Genomic DNA, 18,427 nt, shown 5'->3' on the forward strand with positions numbered 1-18,427 from the left:
CCGGTAGGTCAGCAATTGTAGAGGAATGAGTACATGAGGACTGAGAAACTTCAAATGGACATCTCTTGGTCTGCATCTCGATGTCCCCCTCACTCGATATCACAAAATTCTTTAAAAAGCTTGCCAGTGCTACAGTGAACTGAAGCTCTCTGTTCAGTTGTTCATCATCTTCAGATCATTTAATGCCCGCAATGCACCCTGTTAGCCCATAACAGCATCAAGCATCCTCAATGAAAGCATAATTCCCTGTCTATTCACCACAAAGTATTACCGCCCAGCACCTATTTCTAGTTTAAAACCAAACCACAAATCAATCCATCTGATGTCCTCTGAAACTAATTCCCCCCAAAACAGAAGAAATAATTCTGTCAGGAAGAAATCTCACATAATATTTATCCTCTTCTTTTTTTTCTCCCAGAAAAAAGGGAGTTCTGTAGTATTTGCACTGTTAATCACTAAAAGGGTTCACTCTCTTCTGCTCACCATTTTCCTTGTTTATGTTCTCCAATTTCAGCTGATTTATATAAGCAAGACCATACACCTGACACTTTTTCCTAGTCCATTAAGATTTCCAGAGTCCCTGTTCAGTTGAATATCTCGTTTCAGACTCCTGTCTGCATCCACATGCCAGTTCCTGGCATCATCTCATTGTAACTTTAAGGCTTTACTCCTTAGAGCCAAGGAGGGAAAAAGGGAAAAAAAAAATCTCTACATTTTGAGCAAAGTCTAAGAAATTAGAACCCTTTAAGTGATTTGTTACTAAGATATTATAAAGTACACTTCCTGAGGAAGCATTTTTCCTCAAAGAACACAATACTTTTGACAAATGCTCTCAGTTTAGAGAAAAGAACATGGTTATCTTTTCTGTTCACCGGTTAAACCATTAGACAGAAATTTTTCTGATCAGATTCACAATGCAATTCTGTTAATATAAAATGGGAATAAGCAAGCAAGCTGGGTGGACAGCAAGGCTGTGGTTTCCACAGCAGTGCTACCTGTCTCTGGTTTGAAGTCCTCAGCTACAGCCACATACGCAGAAACACAGGATATGTACCACTGCAAGGGACAGGCTACCAACCAATAGAATGATTTGTTTTGTTAGTTAAATCAAAGCTGAAGCTCTGACAGATTAAAAAAAACATGGGCAAAATCTTGGTTCTGCTTAAACCAATAAAGGGTTTTCTATTCCCTGCAGCTAGGACTTCTTCACAAGATTATCCGGCTCTGAGAGAACTATTGTGTCAAAATGCATGAATAATACAGTTATTATTAAGGACAGTGCAAGAACTGTCTTTGGTAGTTTGGTTTACATTTAATCTAATAATCTATCTGTGCTGAAACATTTACCACTTCTACCAAAAGACTGTAATTTTTTTTTTCTCCTCTCTCTCACCTTATTCTGTAAAGTCCTTTAAATCACATCTTTCAGGGTGGCAGTAACAGCTGGTACCTGAAACGGGTCTGGAAAATAACCACAAAGAAAAGCACATATAAACATATAAACAAAAAGAGACTCAAAGAATGAAGTTTATAGCAGATGTACCCAGTGTATCACAGTACCAGCAATGACAAAAAAAAAGGAATTTTAATTAAAAAGTTAATACAATACTACAACAGTTACTCATTGACATAACATTGTAAAAGACAATAGAAGAAACAGATAAGTCAAAACCATAAAATACTTAGAAGTTTTTGTTAAATACTTGTTAAAACCCATCATCAAAATTAGCAGTGCAAATAAATGAAAAACTTAAAGTGTTAAAGTACAGAATCTGTTGAAACCCGTAGTTCTCATCATCAGCTTGATAAACTTTACATCAACAAGGAAAACCATGATAACAAACATCCATGAGCCCCTGTCCTCTAGTGCAGAAAACTTCCAGTAAAAGACCACTGTCTAGAAAGATGAAGACCATTTCTCTCATAGTTTGTATTTCAAAGGAAGCCAAAGTTGTAATTGCAGGCAAAAAAACTGTGACTGTTTCTTAGAGCATTATTCAAAGATAAGGGACAAGGGCATGTCTACATGAGTGTCTAAAACAGAAACTGAGCTCGCTCATGTTTTACCCAGACATAGCTCTCCAAAATCGCTATTTTATCTAATACATATGTTTATTTAAATAAGAGTGGTCTGAATTACCGGTTATCAGAACAAGTCAGGAGTGGTCCTGCATATGAGTATATCATATGCACTATAAATAATATATATATATGTAAATAAAGGGTAAGTCACAAACCATCATCAGAATCCCTTATTCAATTGAAATTTGCAAACATTACAGAAGGATGAGATTACTTCCAATTTATACAAAGATAATTTAGACTAAATTTTCATTTACAAAGACATGTAAGTGGCAATGTAAAAGAACCTTAAAAATTACTGCCAAGGAAGCACCAAGGTCCTTTAGATGAGACAAAGGATGACAGAAAAGAGGACCAACATTTCACAGGCAATTAAAGGTCCAACCTAACCTCCGCTGGAGTTGCAAGTTATGTAAAGCCTCTTTTGTGGGATCTGATCATAGTATATCACTCTGAATCACACTTCTTCCCCAGTCCCACACTTGCAAGAAACCTTCAATTTTAAAATTCTTCAGTTTGACCCACCAAGATAGAATTTGTATGGATTTCAACTCCAGGAAGCCTAAAAATAACAGCACACTGGCCCTGTTCTTAGACAGTAATTAATGATGGAGAGACAGAAAAATTTGTGCATGTCTGCAGAGAAGTGTCTAGTCAAAAGAGCATGATATTCAACTCTAAGTCTTCCGTAGTGTCCCAACAGGCTCTGGATCTGGCCCTTATAGGCCTCCAGAAAATGGCAACACTGTGTGTTCACCACACTTTCAATACATAACTCATATATCCAAACATGACTAAGTTAAACTCAATGCTTATTAAATAGATCACATCTCCATCATCTGCAGCCCCTTGATTTGTACAGCACTTTTTCAATTTCAACATTTTTCAGCAGGAACAATGCAGTTAACAGGAGAATACACTAACATTTGATTTTGTACCCAAGAATTAACCTGTATAAACAGTCATTAATTATGCATGCATTGTTAATTTCTGATATGCTTCCCATTAACAAAACCTGAGCATACATGCAATGTTTGAATCTTAATCTCTTCAGAGCCAAATTCTGGCTGGCTCGTTCATATACTTTGCCAATTAGAATTGCATCTCAGTCTGCATTTTTCCTGGACTCGGATCTGAAGTTCCTCTGTCTTCAGAGCTGCAGAAAGCAGACCTTACAAACAATGTTAGACTCATGTTAGATTCCCAAGTTACCCATAGAAAGTGTGCATTTTTTTCTGTAGTTCCCATCTTCAGTGTATGGTACAGCAGTGTGCCAATGTCCAGACACGAAGTTAACAGAGGAAGCAACAGCTATTTGGTTTACGTAAAGGAGGGGGCAAATTTAGGAAGAAAAACATTTGTGGGATTTTTTTGTTTGTTTTTCTGTCTTTGGTTTTTCTTTTCTCTCCTGGAAATCATACAGTAATATTGTTTTCCATAGTCTTAATCCTCCTCTTTATAAAATATATTACATTTTCTCAAACATTACCCCAACATTATCATAATCCACAAAATATTTTTCCCCTCATTTCAGCATGCAGAGTAGAAAAGTATTTTAAATGGTTTATTCAAAATTATGAAATAAAGAGAATGCTTTTTCCATCCTCAAAATCTTTGTGATGTTACTGTCCATTTCCTAATGCAGAATGCACCGTAAGCTCAGGGCTGAATAAGGCAAGGTGCCTTTTCAAATTCCTTTTTGAAGCTGGCTGATCACAGAACTTGACTTCAATGTTGCCATCGCTGAACGCCTCCCTCCTGGCTTCATCTGAGTCAATGGGATCTCTTTGAGAAACACTTGCCTTTTGCTGTCTCAGAGTAATCCCCGAGTTCCCAAATTGCCTGGTCGGTGATGCATTTTCTTTGACAACGCAGAAGCAGATGGCAGACAGAAAATTTTTCTTAAAGTTTTCATTCATGAAAGCATACACAATAGGGTTGCAAATAGAATTGAAGAATCCTATGATTTGGACAATTGCAAAGATCATTTTCACTGTCACATCATCATATTCCTTTTCAAAGTTACCTGGAAAGGAAAAAGGAAATATGCTGTAAGCACATAATGGCATAAATACCCACTACTTAGCCCATTTATATCCAGTCCAGCATTAGAAGCTTTTGTTTAACATCACAAAAGACCTTGCTGGAGGTTCTTAACAACACAATTTTATCAGCAAGGCAAGATCAAGATCTACCACACAGTCCTGCTCTGTATATATGTAAAGAAGGACAAAGTAATGCAAAAGTGACAATTTATGAGCCAAAAAACTTGCCATAACACCATAAACACCAATCCCTATCTTGTCACACGTTGCTGCTTTCTGTATTAGCACAGACCAGCTCAGAGTAAAAATGCATCTGCTTGGTCCCATCTCCGACTTTTTAATCATTCTTATCACAGAAGACTATGAATTGCTTTAATTCAAACACTTAGCTACCAAACTTTTAATAAGTAGTATCACACAAAAGTTCACACGGCACATAAAATAAAGACCTTGCAGCACCTGAAACGATCCCTGAAATCAGCAATGAAAAAAGAACAAAATATCATATAAACAAAGTTTGTGGAGTGTTATGGACAATCTTAACATGGGACAATCCGGACAACTTTAATAGTTACAGCTTCTGCATTTCTGATTCTGACAAGGCATCAATGTAATTTTGTTCAGCTGACTGGCTGCAGGACTATCAGTTTCTCTGCTATGACCTTGCTTATGATAGAAGGCAAAGAGGCAGCTGCTGCCTTTTGTAAGTAGATTACAACAACTACTTTGAACTTTCTACATATTGCCAGCTGCATAATCCCACATACTATAAGAGTTCCCTAGCAAGAGATGGGAGATGAACAGTACAAGACCCCAGAGAATAGAGCACGTAGTAAAAAGGAAAGATAACAAGCATAGAGGACATTTCCAAGCTACTATGCAGTCCAGAGCATAGTGGTTCAACTGGATTAGTTGTGTATTATCACTATGATGTCCAGTATTTAAATTTCCAATATGATTACCTCATTAAATCCAGTGCAGGTGAAAAGACAAATATTTCCTAGCAGTTTAACTCAAAATAGTATGACATCCTAGATAGATGTAAATAGAAGTGCTCATACATGAACTTAAAATTAAATTTGAATTTAAAAGTCACTTGTTCAAGAGGCTTTACACTTGGAAATATCTTTTACCTTCTGGTCAGGTACTTTCAACCTTTCAGCTAATGAGGGCAGCATGACAGACATGAGAAAGAAAAAGAATCTACAGATATATCCTCACTATCCCAGCATTCAGGTCTTGCATTTTCCTAAGTCTTGCAACATCTAGTAAACCTTCTTTACAGGACTGGATTATGTGCTGTTCAAATTCAGAAGTAATGCCAATCTCCCTTCTGAAGGGTTTACATTCTAAAAGAGCTCATAAAGTTTGGATTCCCTCCCACCCACCCTGCAATGAAGGCCAGTAGGGTTTACAGCCAAAAAAAATATGTTTTTTTATTCACAGAGCAGGAGATGTGGTTGACACACAAGTGTATCTCAGCTATATGGTATCTCCCAAACAATACATCCAACAAAAAGTTTCTTGAAACATAGTCATTTTCTTACAGAAAATGCAGATCTGTCTATTGCAGACTTAAGCATAATTTATCTGTTGTTGGCTACATATCTCTATTACAAAACAGTGATTCAGGACAGATAAGCAAAACATTTGCCTTTGCTAGCAGAAGGTGTTCTATAGCTAAATGCTGTAGCAGCCTCAGCTTTTCAAAACCTGTAGTTCCATTATCAAAAAAACTAAGAAAGGCTTTATTGTATGACACATAGCAGATACTCACTGTATTCTATCATCATGTGAATCACGTGGAAAGGGGCCCAACACACCGCAAAAAGAAACACCACTGTCACCATCATTACAATCGCTCGTTTCTTTTTCCTGAAATTGCATCAAGACATTCCATACTGAAACGACTGGTAGCTATATATGTCTCATTAAGTTAGATCTGCAAATGTGTTCTGATGGTTGCAATAAAACCCTGAAAGAATGCTCAGAAGTACACGATTCCATTTTAAACAACAACAAAATAGGCAGCATCGTATAAATCTAGTACGTAAATTAACACCTTTTATTTCTCTCTTTTGTGAAAGCAATGCACTTTGTAGCTGCAGCAAGCAATGACATCTAGCATATCTTGCAATATATTTTCACTCCATTCAAGCAGACTCAATTCCAATAGAAGGGGGTGGGTGAGGGAGGTGGGGAAACAAACCAAAACCACATGAAATTCCATTAATAGCTCAAAAAACAAGAGTGTTTTCCTAGAATTGGAAGCACTGACCACACATGCAGCACCCAATGACATACAGAATTTCACAGCAAGTAAATGAAACTATACCTGAAACATTCAACCTTTGCTGGTGGGTGAAAAGCTGGAGTAACAGCAAGAAATATACTCCCTGCCTCCACTAGCATATCTCACAAATTCAAGATATGCATGAATTTATTGGCATCATCAGATATATAATTCATATAACTGCATTTATAGATCCCAAGATGGATCTCTCACTTTAGCTAAAGTAGCAAAACATCACTGGTAGCAATTACAAGATCTTCTCCCCACTGTGTGAAAACAAGCTGAGGAGTAGCCCAAAAATTACGTGTCACCTTAACTCTTGTGAAATTGCAACCTCTTTCAGTTTTGACTTACAGGGTCCACTTCCTTAGGCACTTTGTTAGACAAATATCTAAAGAATCACTTTAAGCTGCTTGTCAGTTTTCTCCTTAAATTCAATGCTTAATGTGATACTCTCCTCAATGAGCAAAACTGTTAGAGGTTTCTAGCACATGAGGCAACAGATCAGTTTGCCAAATGAAAGGAAAAAACAGGAGGCAATATTAAGGGTAGAACACATTCAGTGCTAAATAGCAAAATACATAATTGCTGATTTTTATAACTTTTCAGAGAGTTACCATCTGGATAGTCTAACACAAACCTATCTTAGAACACTCAAAACTGTTCAGAAGCTATATAAACTGTACCAAAGTGGTTTTTAAACTAATTCATATTTTTTTTAACTTATAATAGGACCATAAAGCAGTGTGCACAGTCTCAGAATTATAGGTGGAACTTTCCATAGAACATAGAGAAATAATGTAGCAGCATTTTCCCTAAGTCATCTTCTAACTCATGGTCTACATTTTTCAAAAACAAACATTTCACAATGTATAATATGAGCTTTACGGAAAGGGCTTGAGTTCCAAAGTGTGGCTACAATATACTTTGAAGAAAACAACTTGTTTCAGTGGCCTTAAATTGGATATCTAAGTGTTAAATAACTAGCTAGCTTTAAAAATCTGGCCCATGTTTGTAGACTTCCCAAAGGATAAGAATAGATTTTTTTTTTTTCTTTTACACTGTTTTTCAAGAACTGCCAGGAAAAAAAATGCTTTACAGAAGTCAAAGTTCCAATTATATTTTACTTTACACACCTTGATATTTTAGACATTTCATTCCCATGAATGGTCTGAAGAACTGAAGCATCTCCTACCCTTTTCTTAATCCAGAGTTCATAACCAATTTTAGTGTACAAAAAAAGCATCAACATCAATGGAAGAAGAAAGAGTATAACAAGAATAAAGGTTGTATAAATCTTCTGATAAATTGGACTGGTCCATTCTTCTAAGCAACAAACATAGACTTTTTCATATAGAAAGTCGTATTTAACCTGTAACAAGTATAAAGGATATGAGTCAATACAGTGTTTACTCCAAGTGTAAAAACCAAGCACAGCCAAATATTCTTTGCTCTTAATACAACAACCAAAACTCAGAGGGACTTATCCAAGTGACAAAATTCTTCCAAGCATTTTCCATATCAAGTGCTGGGTGATCCAAGTTGACAAAGAGAGGTCAAGAAATGCTCTGATTTGCATTCCTCCTCAAAACCTTTTTTTTTTTAATTAGGATTTTCAAAGGAGACCATGGCTATGTATTTTGCAAGATGGTTATACAGAAGCCTCACATATTATTCACTTAAAAAAAATATTTGTTAACATTAAAATTCACTAAGCAGTAGATTCTGACAAGCTTTTTTTTTTTTTTTCCTCTCCAAAAGCATACAGTAACTGCTTAAACTATAATGGGCAGCTAATTAGATTTTAAACTAGACACCATTCAAAATCTCAGAAAACACTACGGCATCCTGAAACACTAATCTAAGCCCTACGCTGCTGTGTGCCAGTGCACCTATAAACCAAGTGTAAGCCACAGTGAAAGTCAGAGGTGCAATGAGTGCTCTTTGACATAACTGGGGAGGGTAAACATGACTAGCTGCTGCTGGTAGTCAGTCTTCCAGTGCATGGAAGTCCTAATCCTTAGCCTTTCTCATGCTGGCACACACAACCGAAATGCTTCACTTCTCTTATCCCACTCCCATTTCTCTGGAGTTTATTCAGTCTCATTACTAAAGGCACAAAAAGGTCCAGCAAGGACTGAGTTTAAAACATGAATTTCCGTTTCACCTAACGTACCTCAAGACGTTGCACATGCCACATGGGTGATCCAACAATAACTGCCAGCAACCAGACTACACCTGTAAACAAACACATTTTTAATACTTTGTGCAATAAGCAGCATAAGTTCTGGTATGAACTGTTTAACAGCTTCATCTTTAAAAAGTCAGGCAAAGTAGACAATTTGAATAAAAAACAAAGTTTTGTATATGAGGCATACATCAGTCAACATTCACATCAATAACAGCATGCTCTTTTGTTATCAGTTTCTTTTCTTTCAAGTTACCTTCGTTTATTGGTATGCACACGTAAAAGCAACTTAATTTGCATGAGCAACACTATGTATTATATATTGTCTTCATATAACAATGGAAGGACCATTTACAGCTGTGACATTCCTTTAGCAACCTGGCAAAGGTTTATCAGAGTCTTGTTTGAGAAAATGAGGGGTTTGGTTAGTAACTACTATACACAGAGGCACTATTTTATAAACATTACGAGGCTTATCATTAACTCTCCCTCTGAATCACTGGTCATATCAGTGCCTTTTGTTCTGTCAGGTCTACATTGATGATTATTTCTCTATACACACCATTACTAGAGATACCTAAAATCTTACCTAGCATGGTGAAAGCTCTTTTATTGGTGTACTGCCATTTCATTTTTAGTGGATGCACAATTCCCTGGTGTCTTTCCACAGCAATGCAGGTCATTGTAAGAATCTCTGTTACAATAGCAGTGGATTGAACAAATGGTACCATCTTGCAAGCAAAGGCACCTGCAATAGTCAGAAAATAAGGTATGCAACTGTTGTAGCTCATGAAAACAAAATAGACTTCTTTACTAAAGTGCTATTGTGCAAGAACAAATTACTATTATTCAATCTATTTTAACAGCTAAACTGCTAAGTCACCTATTTAAGCTACTAATCAAATGTAGCTTTGATAGTCATTCTTCTGTCGCACACACTACATCTGCAAAACCAAGACTTCTAAGGACATACTTGTTGGTCTATATCAGTCTGAGACTTATTCCTATTTCACTTTTCACCCAGACTTCCATCATCTAGTTCCAAAAGTGCCAAGTTACAGGGATACTTATTACCGTTTTTACCTTGGCAGATTATGCTCCAGTTTTATGAAGGTCTTCATGTTAACTGTTTAAAAGTTTACCTCTTCTGCTGTTGCAAACACATTCCTCTGCTCATTTAAAATACCACTCTATTCGTACACTTGGGCACTTAAAGCATCATTCTGACAAATGACATCAATAGGAGTCCTCCAAGAGGCCTGGCATAAGCGGAAAAATTCAATATCTTCATCATCTTTCCATTCTCCAAGTCTCCCTCTTTCCTGATTAACACATTCTGTTAATGACTGTGTGCAAATTAGAGGCAATTTCCTGCCTGCATTTCCACAGATGTATAGGTACTTACAGTATTTATGCACAGCTAGCACAGATCTGCAGATTTCATTGCTGCTATAGCTTCCCAGAAGTGACTAATATGTTAAGAATCGAATATGTATTCTCCACTACTCATCCTCAAGTCCCAACCCTCTTAGAAACTGTAGTTTAAATTACTCTTTCTCAAAAATCTTGTTAGTGCCTTTCCCAACCTAATTGTCATTTACTCATTTTCTGACCACATTTTCGACCCTAAAATAATTTCGTATGTCTGCATTCTGACAGTCTCCTCACATCCTTACAGTTCAGTATCCACTATTCACTTCAGCAATGGCTGGGATTTTTTCCCTTACTTATCATTAATTATACTTTACCTAGGTATAGTCCATAGACTCAACACAGCAAAAGAATATCCGATTCAATTATTCAATTGTAAGTAAACCCTTAAGATGTCATAGACACCCTGAGGGGGAAAAAACATAGAAACATAGAAAACCAAAAGAAAATAACAGGAAACTTTCAAAAATTAATCCTACCCTCCATGAAGGGAACAAGGAACAGGGAAACTTCTGTCCACTAGGCCAGGCTTTCAAGGAGCTCTTGGGAAACAGATAGTGAAGTCCAGTTCCTGATCCAATAATGCATGCACATTTCATTTAACATTTAACTGCCTTGTGTAAAAAAGCTTCACCTGCAGCAAGAAGAAACTGATGCAACCTCAAGTGCCTGCTAGCTGTAAGCTCATTCTGGAAAAACTGAGGAAAAAACCCTATTTTTACTATAAGGAAGACATATTAATTCTGGGGGGAGGCGGGGAAATATGCTACTAGAACATAGTTTAAACATTGAAAATAAAATAAGACTGAGACAGGTAAAAAAACAGCTGTGTGAAACACTGATACATTAAAAACATGTCAAGCTAGTTTCCACTTTTATGTTCAGATATATCATGGAGTAACAGAAGACTTAAAAGGATTATACTATTTTATTCCTTTTTTCTAACCAAGCTGATAAAAAAGTAACTGTTGAGAACATGGTTTAGAGAAAATAAGGTTTAACAGCTATTATTATTCAAGTCTTCTTTCCATTCACTAACAGCTGCTAGCAACTTTAGTCATTTGTATCAGGTACTATGTACTTGTCATGATACACTTACCTATAATAAATCAATATTGGATTAAGAATACAATGAAATTCCATATCTCCCAACCAATCTGAAAATAAGAATGGATTTGCTTTTTATCTTTACGATAAAGGCACTTGAATGGCTTTATTTTGTTATTAATTTATTAACTCTTCAAGGCATAATTTTGCATCCTAAATAGATGACAATTACTGAAAGAGTAACATACAAAAGCAAGAAACAAAAAGCCCACTTAAGTGAGTTTCAATCAAGATTGTTAAAATCTCACTCCTTATAGTGTTTTTTGAGTTATTAAGCTAATCAGCATTTGGTTAAAGGGAGCATTTGCCAAAGAAAGTCACTTCATTTTAATGGGGGAAGGAAGGGAATGTGAAGTGTTTCCTGGTTCAATAGCACTGAAATAATGCTGAGAAAGCAAATATGGCTTAAGACAAACTTTTAGGAACAATGTTTAAAAGCTGTATTGAGATATATCAATCATAAACATAAACCTACAGCTGCTGTCAAGAAAAGAACACCCTAAATTGTAATAATCAGAAGAAGTCGACTGTGAGATGGAAAAAAGCAATTAGAGCTATTTGTCTTTCAAAGGTGAAAAACAATAACGAAGCAGAGAAGTATGCACTCTTCTTCAAATCTATGAATTAAAAATTAGGTAAGAAAGGATGAGATCTACTTGCTTCAAATAAATCTGAGAGATACATCAATTTGAACAGTACAGTCACTGTCTACAGGAAACTGCTGAAAATAATGTTGTCCTCCTGCATTTCAGTTACACTGCAACTACTAGCCAACAACTTCACAATAGTTAGTAAATGACAACCATATAATAAATTACATAAGAAAATAGTGATTAAGTTTCCCTAAGGAAAAAAAATTTAAAACATGCATACATTCTAAATATCCTCTTACTTATCAAAAGTAGTTTCCTACTTTGTAAAAGAACTACATTTAATTAAACAGATGCCTCATATTTTTAGTTACTGTCAAGATGCAAACTCTTTGTAGAAAAATAGCTATGAAATGCAGATTCTAAACATTACAATTTATATAAAGCAATGCTTCTTAGCTGCTGATTTGAATCATTAATTACTAAAGCCATCTTCAAGAGAAGGAATTTGAGAAGCTTGATCATTCACTTTTTCCAAGCTGACCATCTTTTTCTGTCATTACTAACTCCTTATCTTAAATCCATACAGCCTTTAAATCATTGTAAGCGAATCAAGATAATTATTTGCCTCTTCTTTCAATGAAGAGAAGCGCAATCAAAGCAGGCAAAAAAAAAAGCAGGCAGAACATACAGTTCCAGCAGGATTTGGCAGCTAAAGCCCACTGACACAGCAACGTCATATCTCTGCTATCCCAGTTGTAGTCACTCACTCTCAGAAGATAAGTCAGTCTACATGGACTACTCTTTTCTCCTGTGTATTACTGTTAATTGACCCAAACTAGATTTCTTCTCTCAGGCTTCAAAATGATTGATCACTTGGTAAATACAACATACAAGATTAAAAAGTGAGTGACTTCAAAACAGAAACTCTTCTATTATCTGCTTGTATGCATCCCAGCCTTGAGTTAACCAGTCTTTTTCAGAACAAAAGGCATTTTCCTTGCCCCTAAATCAGAATCAAGACATAATGATCAAAATCCAGGATTAATGCAATCACTGGCTTACTCTTGAAAACAATGTTTACTAGTTTGATTCAAATGAAAAGTCTAACTAGATCCTCACTTAAATTGGAGTTTAAATTCTTGAGTCAGACTCCAAAATTTGTGTGACCATCACCTACTCGGGGTCATTAATGGATGTCAAAAGAGCCAAACTCATGCTCTAGATACATGGAGCTCAGGGAAAAAGGCTGCCACTTTCTGCTCCCCAATGCAGAGGACACAGGTAGACTTATTCCACGTCTTTGAGAACACCCAGGGCATTTTTATACTACACTGCGCAAAATATGTAACAACTACGTAACTACTCCAAATGCAGAGACAAACACTGCTCCAATACAGTAAACATTCTGATAGGAACCCAACACTGAAGTCTTCTTGTGCTAAAACTAGGCATTGAGAAAACTTTAGTTTGTTTCTCAGATTCTGATTCATCTCTTCCGTTTCCTGTGGCTATGCTGAATGTATCAGAATAGATGATTTTTTTTCAGTTTCTTTGCAATCTATGAAGTAGTTTTAGGCATCTAATATGTCTAAATCAGAAATAAACTGATAAATATTTTTCAAATACTTTCTAAAGGCTGTTTAAAACCAGGTTCTTTTATTGGAAAGACTTGCTGAAAATGTATCTCCTCTTTTGCCTGTTCATTTTCCACTTACATTTCCCCAGTAGAGAAACATGTGCCTTTTTTAATATTTTAAAATATACATTACCTAATGTCTTAAATATGTATCAAAATCTTCAAGTTTCTATGATGTAAGTCTTTTAGCAAACACTTCCAACAAATTGTTAGTGAAGACAGCACTGTAGCATTTAATATTATTTCCAATGGGGAAAGAAAATAATTTGCAGAGGATTATTTGGAATGAAAATAAGTAATTGCTTCTACTTTTCAAGATGCTAAGATGCTCCCAAAAGTACTCCTCATGCACTGCTGAAAACTGCATCGTTTATTCAAGCAATGATTAGTTTTCCCCAATGATAACACATTCAGAAGTCTGCAGATATAAATGGTATTCCTTTAAACAATTCTTCATGCCTCCGTTGTCAGATGTTTTGCCTCTATGTATAATTTAGCCATTTCGTTCCCCACTTAAAAATCAGATTCTCTTTTATCAGGATAACAAAGGCAAAATCCTAAAGCCATTCTCTGATGTCATCATCATCATACAGATTATATCCTTAAAGGTCTTTTATACTTGGGCAATAAATTTTTTTATATCCATTCTAGGTAATAAAGGCATTTTGTGTTCTTAGTAGTTTGCTATCCATGATGCACAAGTCTCTCATGTGTTACCTATAGAGGATAAAGAACATTATATATACATGTGCCCAGAAAAAGGTATGAGTGTAGCACTGGATAGTGCTACCTGTGGTAGCTTAAGTCCATTTATGGTCAACTCCAGCAGCTGAGGTAAAACGGTATAATATGGGATGAGTACATGCAATTAGACCATGCACCTCGAATAGCCTGTACTTTATTTAATGGTGCGAGGTGGAGTCCACTTCCTTGAAACTGAAGTTGCTAAACTGCAGGTGAAGTTAAAACATATTAATGAATATACTGTGGAAAAAGTCATGCCAGTACTCTAGTTTTTCCCAGTTCTGTCAGAAATTAATCAAGTTCTGATAAGTGTACTGCTGCAAATGTGAGAAATCTTCAGTTTCTAAAGAATTTTGACAAATACTATCTATTACAGAAGGCACTTTACCATGCACAATTTAAGTTACTTTACATCACCAGCTATCAACATTTTCCTTGGAGTCTCATTCTAAACTATGCACACTTGGAACCTTTTGGGGTAAAAGTGTTTCATCCTTCACTTTAGAGGGTCCAAAATGGTAATTAATCCTTTCTGATAGCATCCCATAATATCTTAAGAGATAACATCTACTCTGAAACTATGGCTGTTCCGAATCAAAGACAAGTTCAAATCATACACATCTCAGTTCACATCTCCTAGTACAGATGCTTGTTTTAGTGATGCAAGTGCAGCTAAATCAAGACAAAGTGACTAAGTGCTCCAAAACACAAAGGTATTTCTGGCATCAAACATCTCAGGGTACATCACTTTCCAATAAGGATATGTTACATAGTCAAATCACCTTTTTCTTAACAGATTTGGAGCTTGCACTGCTCAGAGATGTTGCATTAAGGTGTATAAGAATAAACTTTTTCAGACTACAAAATCAAAGGCAAACAGAAAATTAAATCAGCAGAGCTAGCAAGGAAAAGACTCCTCCCAGACTGGAAGGTTCTGTTTTGAGTATACCTGTAATCACAATTAATGCTTCACAGCATAAGTCTCAGGAATCATATACCATTGGGATACCATCAATTTACTTCTCATTTGTTTTTCTGAATTTTACTGTACACACACACACACCCCCAACAGTGAAGGGTAACATACATCAATTATGTTACTTACTATGTCCTCTTGATACTGTGTTAGTTAAAGCTAATTATCTTACCAGAACCATAAAGACTGCCATCAAAGTCAATGGGACCTATGGATCTGCTTGTACTGAAGACCATAGCAATGAGGGCAGACAAAAAGTACAGTAAAACACACAAAACAATGTACTTTAAAGTATTCAACTACTAAATATGTGAAGATGTTTGTTGCAACTATGCTAGACCTTTCACGCTCAGTACTTGTAGATTTTTGTCAAGCATCCTCAGTAAGAGAAGGTAAGCAAAAACATAGTCTCCCCATACTGTTCCACATGTCTGTGCCATATCTCCTGTAATTCACCTCAGGTGGAGCATTCATCCCACATAACTTTCAGTTGATTCTGGTCAGATGTGTGGTCAAACTGACAGACCAGGGTCTTCCTTACAAGTAAGAAGAATCACACCTCTTATCTTTAGGGAAAGTTATCCAGTTCTCATCCATTTACGTGGTTTCTCTTGATGCCACCAGGAACTTTCTGCTGTATTCTTTGAGCAAGGAGAACTGGAACTACCACAGTCAAAAGGAAGGCACAACAGTATAGCTATCAATTTATTCTATATTTTTTTATTTACAAATCCTTATTAGTTCTGGGGTTCAACATCTGTGTTGTCTTAAAGTAGTGGTTACTCTCCCCAAAAGACAGATCATAAGAAAATGAAACAGTTGTCCTTATTATCAGTAGCTCCTAGAGTTTTGTATTCATAACTTCTCCCAGGGAGGTCCTGTTTTTCAGACAAAAAATGAAGCCAAATTTTCATTGGGTTAGGTATCCAGGTGCTTTTCAAGTCTCTTCTGACCTGTCAATTTCCATCCTGCATTCTAATCCACAAGATGTATCAAATCTCCATGCTGTGAATGTAACCTTCACTGTCTCCCAACAACAGAAGCACAGAAAACTTTGGATATTGAAACATGATGGTGTCACTTTATGAACATCCTTTCTGTTCATACCGAAGTATTCTGAAAAATATTTCAATTTATGGTTGTAGAAGATGTTGTCTGCTACTTGCTGCAAAACCGTCCCTTTTATTTTTCCACTTAAGCCTGTTAAACATTGTTTTCAGACCAAGAAAAGGAAGAGAAACACGATTTCTAGTGTTACTTCACCTTTGACTTTTTGCTACGTTACTACTTTGGAACTGAGATGCAGAAAAAAGAAAGAAATAATAGTTCTTTCTAGGCATCAGGGAGGCCTTGCCCAAAGGTCTCCAAAAGGAATACAACATAATTCCCAAGATATGAGCATACCTTTAAAATAATGCATCATTTCAACATAAATCCTGCATGTTCTCTGACTCCCTTAATTCTCTGATGATACATTTTTATCCCCTCATGAAAGATTAAGGAGGTCTGAGTCTGAGTGGACTGCTGTCGGATGGACTGAATAAAGATTGAACGCTCTTCCACTTGCCAGACAGATTTCATTACTTCGAGGAAAAAAAAAAAAAAAAACAACACAAAAGAGACAGTACTGCAAGACTATCTCTTCAGCACCACACAACATACAGCTTCTCACACACACACACACATACTGCAACTTCTAACGAATACAAGCATGAAAGTGCCCTAGGTTGAACATCACCCGAGGGAGTGGTATAAAGTCATTTAACCGTGCGGAAAAGCAGCTGACGGCAGGCTGAGGTTACTGAACTACACACCTGCAGAGAACGCTTCAGTCCTGAGATAAAAAAACTCCGAACGCGACCAGCGGCTCTAGAGAGAGCAGGCGTTCCAAGTTTCCACCGTAGAGTTTAAGCGCTGTAGGAGCGCGGAGCGCAGCGCAGGACCGGCCCCAACGGCCGAGGCTGTCCGGGGCTCACGGCGGGGAACACCGACAGCCCGGGGGTCCCTCACGAGAGGGGGCGGACGTTCCTAGTGGCTCCACGTCCACAAGCGCAGCTCCACCGCTGCGCCTCACCGCCCGTTCTCCCAACCTCCCCCGGCGGTCGCCGAGCCCGTAACGACCCGGGACTGCCCGCCCCGGCCCCGGTACCCACCGCCGAGCCAGTTGGAGGAGATGTTCTGCAGCATGGTGAAGGGGACGCAGAAGAAGGCGATGAGGAGGTCGCTCAGCGCCAGGGAGCAGATGAAGATGTTGGTGACGGTCCTCATGGCTTTGCTGCGGGTCACCACGTAGAGCACCAGGCAGTTGCCGAAGAGCGCCAGGGCGAAGATGAGCACGCAGATGAGGACGAAGGCCACCTTCGTGCGCCGCGGCAGCTCCGGGATGTACACCAGCGGCTGCAGCCCGTAGAGTGCGATGAACTGCTCCCGCGTCACGTTGTTGTCCCTCAGGAGCTGCGCGAATTGCTCCGGGGTGATGTTCAAAGACGGCATGGTGCCGCCCGCCCCGCTCACCTTTCAGCGCCGCCGCCCGCGCCCCGCCATCGCCGGACCGCCTTGCTCCGACCGGGCGCGGGGCGAAGCCCACCACGGGGAAGAAGGTGCAGGGGCGCGCAGGGCCGTGAGCAGCCCGCCGGGGATGGGGCAGCGGCAGCGCCACCAGCCCCGCCCGCCCGCAAACTTCACGGCGGCGCCCGCAGCCTCCGCCGAGCGCAGCGGCCAGCTGGCCCCCGGGCGGGGCGGCAGCCAATCAGAGCGCAGCGCGAGGCCGCCTCGTCCCCGCTCCTCGCGCACGCTGCTAACGCGCCCGCTGTTGCGGAGCGGGACAACCGTTAAACGGTTTTGTGCTCCGGGGCGGGCGGACTCCCGGCGGCGCCCTCCGACACCATCCCCTCCGACACCATCCCCTCCGACACCATCCCCTCCGACACCATCCCCTCCGCCATCCCGCGGCCGCTGAGCGTCGTGCCCGGCGGCTGGGAATGCCCAAGGTGAGAGCTGAAACTGCCCAGCCAACCTCGTGTCAGGCTGGGATCAGACCCTGAGGGTGACAGACACTGGAACAGGCTGCCCAGGGAGGTTGTGGAGTCTCCTTCTCTGGAGATATTCAAAACCTGCCTGGACACACCTCATCTAGATGTTCCTGCTCCGGCAGGGGGATTGGACTAGATGATCTTTCGAGGTCCCTTCCAATCCCTAACATTTTGTGATTCTGTGAAATAAAAGAGCTTGCACAGTAGGTGCGTGGCTTTCTGCCTGAGGCTGGGCTCCTGATGCACCCAGTGTGTCCGTGCCCAGCCAGGAAAAGGCAGCAAAGGGAATAGTATTTCCCC

General features: G+C 38.7%; 1 protein-coding gene across 1 annotated transcript; it reads right to left on the minus strand.

Annotated features, from left to right (window-relative positions):
• Positions 1 to 1,565: 1,565 nt before the first annotated feature.
• On the minus strand, positions 1,566 to 17,814 carry QRFPR (pyroglutamylated RFamide peptide receptor). The gene is made up of 6 exons (XM_082050594.1): positions 17,249 to 17,814; positions 9,198 to 9,356; positions 8,597 to 8,658; positions 7,557 to 7,792; positions 5,905 to 6,002; positions 1,566 to 4,108 (listed from the first exon to the last, which is right to left on the minus strand). The coding sequence occupies exons 1-6, from the start codon at positions 17,586 to 17,588 to the stop codon at positions 3,705 to 3,707; spliced, it is 1,299 nt and encodes a 432-aa protein (XP_081906720.1). The 5' UTR covers positions 17,589 to 17,814; the 3' UTR covers positions 1,566 to 3,704.
• Between the last annotated feature and the right edge of the window lie 613 nt (positions 17,815 to 18,427).

Source organism: Streptopelia decaocto (genome assembly GCF_964273445.1).
Source record: "Streptopelia decaocto genome assembly, chromosome: 4".
In the NCBI taxonomy this organism is placed as follows: domain Eukaryota; kingdom Metazoa; phylum Chordata; class Aves; order Columbiformes; family Columbidae; genus Streptopelia; species Streptopelia decaocto.

Bases quoted from the DNA above. Each gene is read 5' to 3' on its own strand.
- QRFPR (XM_082050594.1), bottom strand. From the start codon at position 17,588: ATGCCGTCTTTGAACATCACCCCGGAGCAATTCGCGCAGCTCCTGAGG. The intron at 8,659-9,197 runs GTAAGATTTTAG...GTTTGTTTACAG, and splicing joins AAGAGCTTTCACCATGCTAG to GTGTAGTCTGGTTGCTGGCA. The intron at 4,109-5,904 runs GTGAGTATCTGC...TTTCCTTTCCAG, and splicing joins TCACATGATGATAGAATACA to GTAACTTTGAAAAGGAATAT.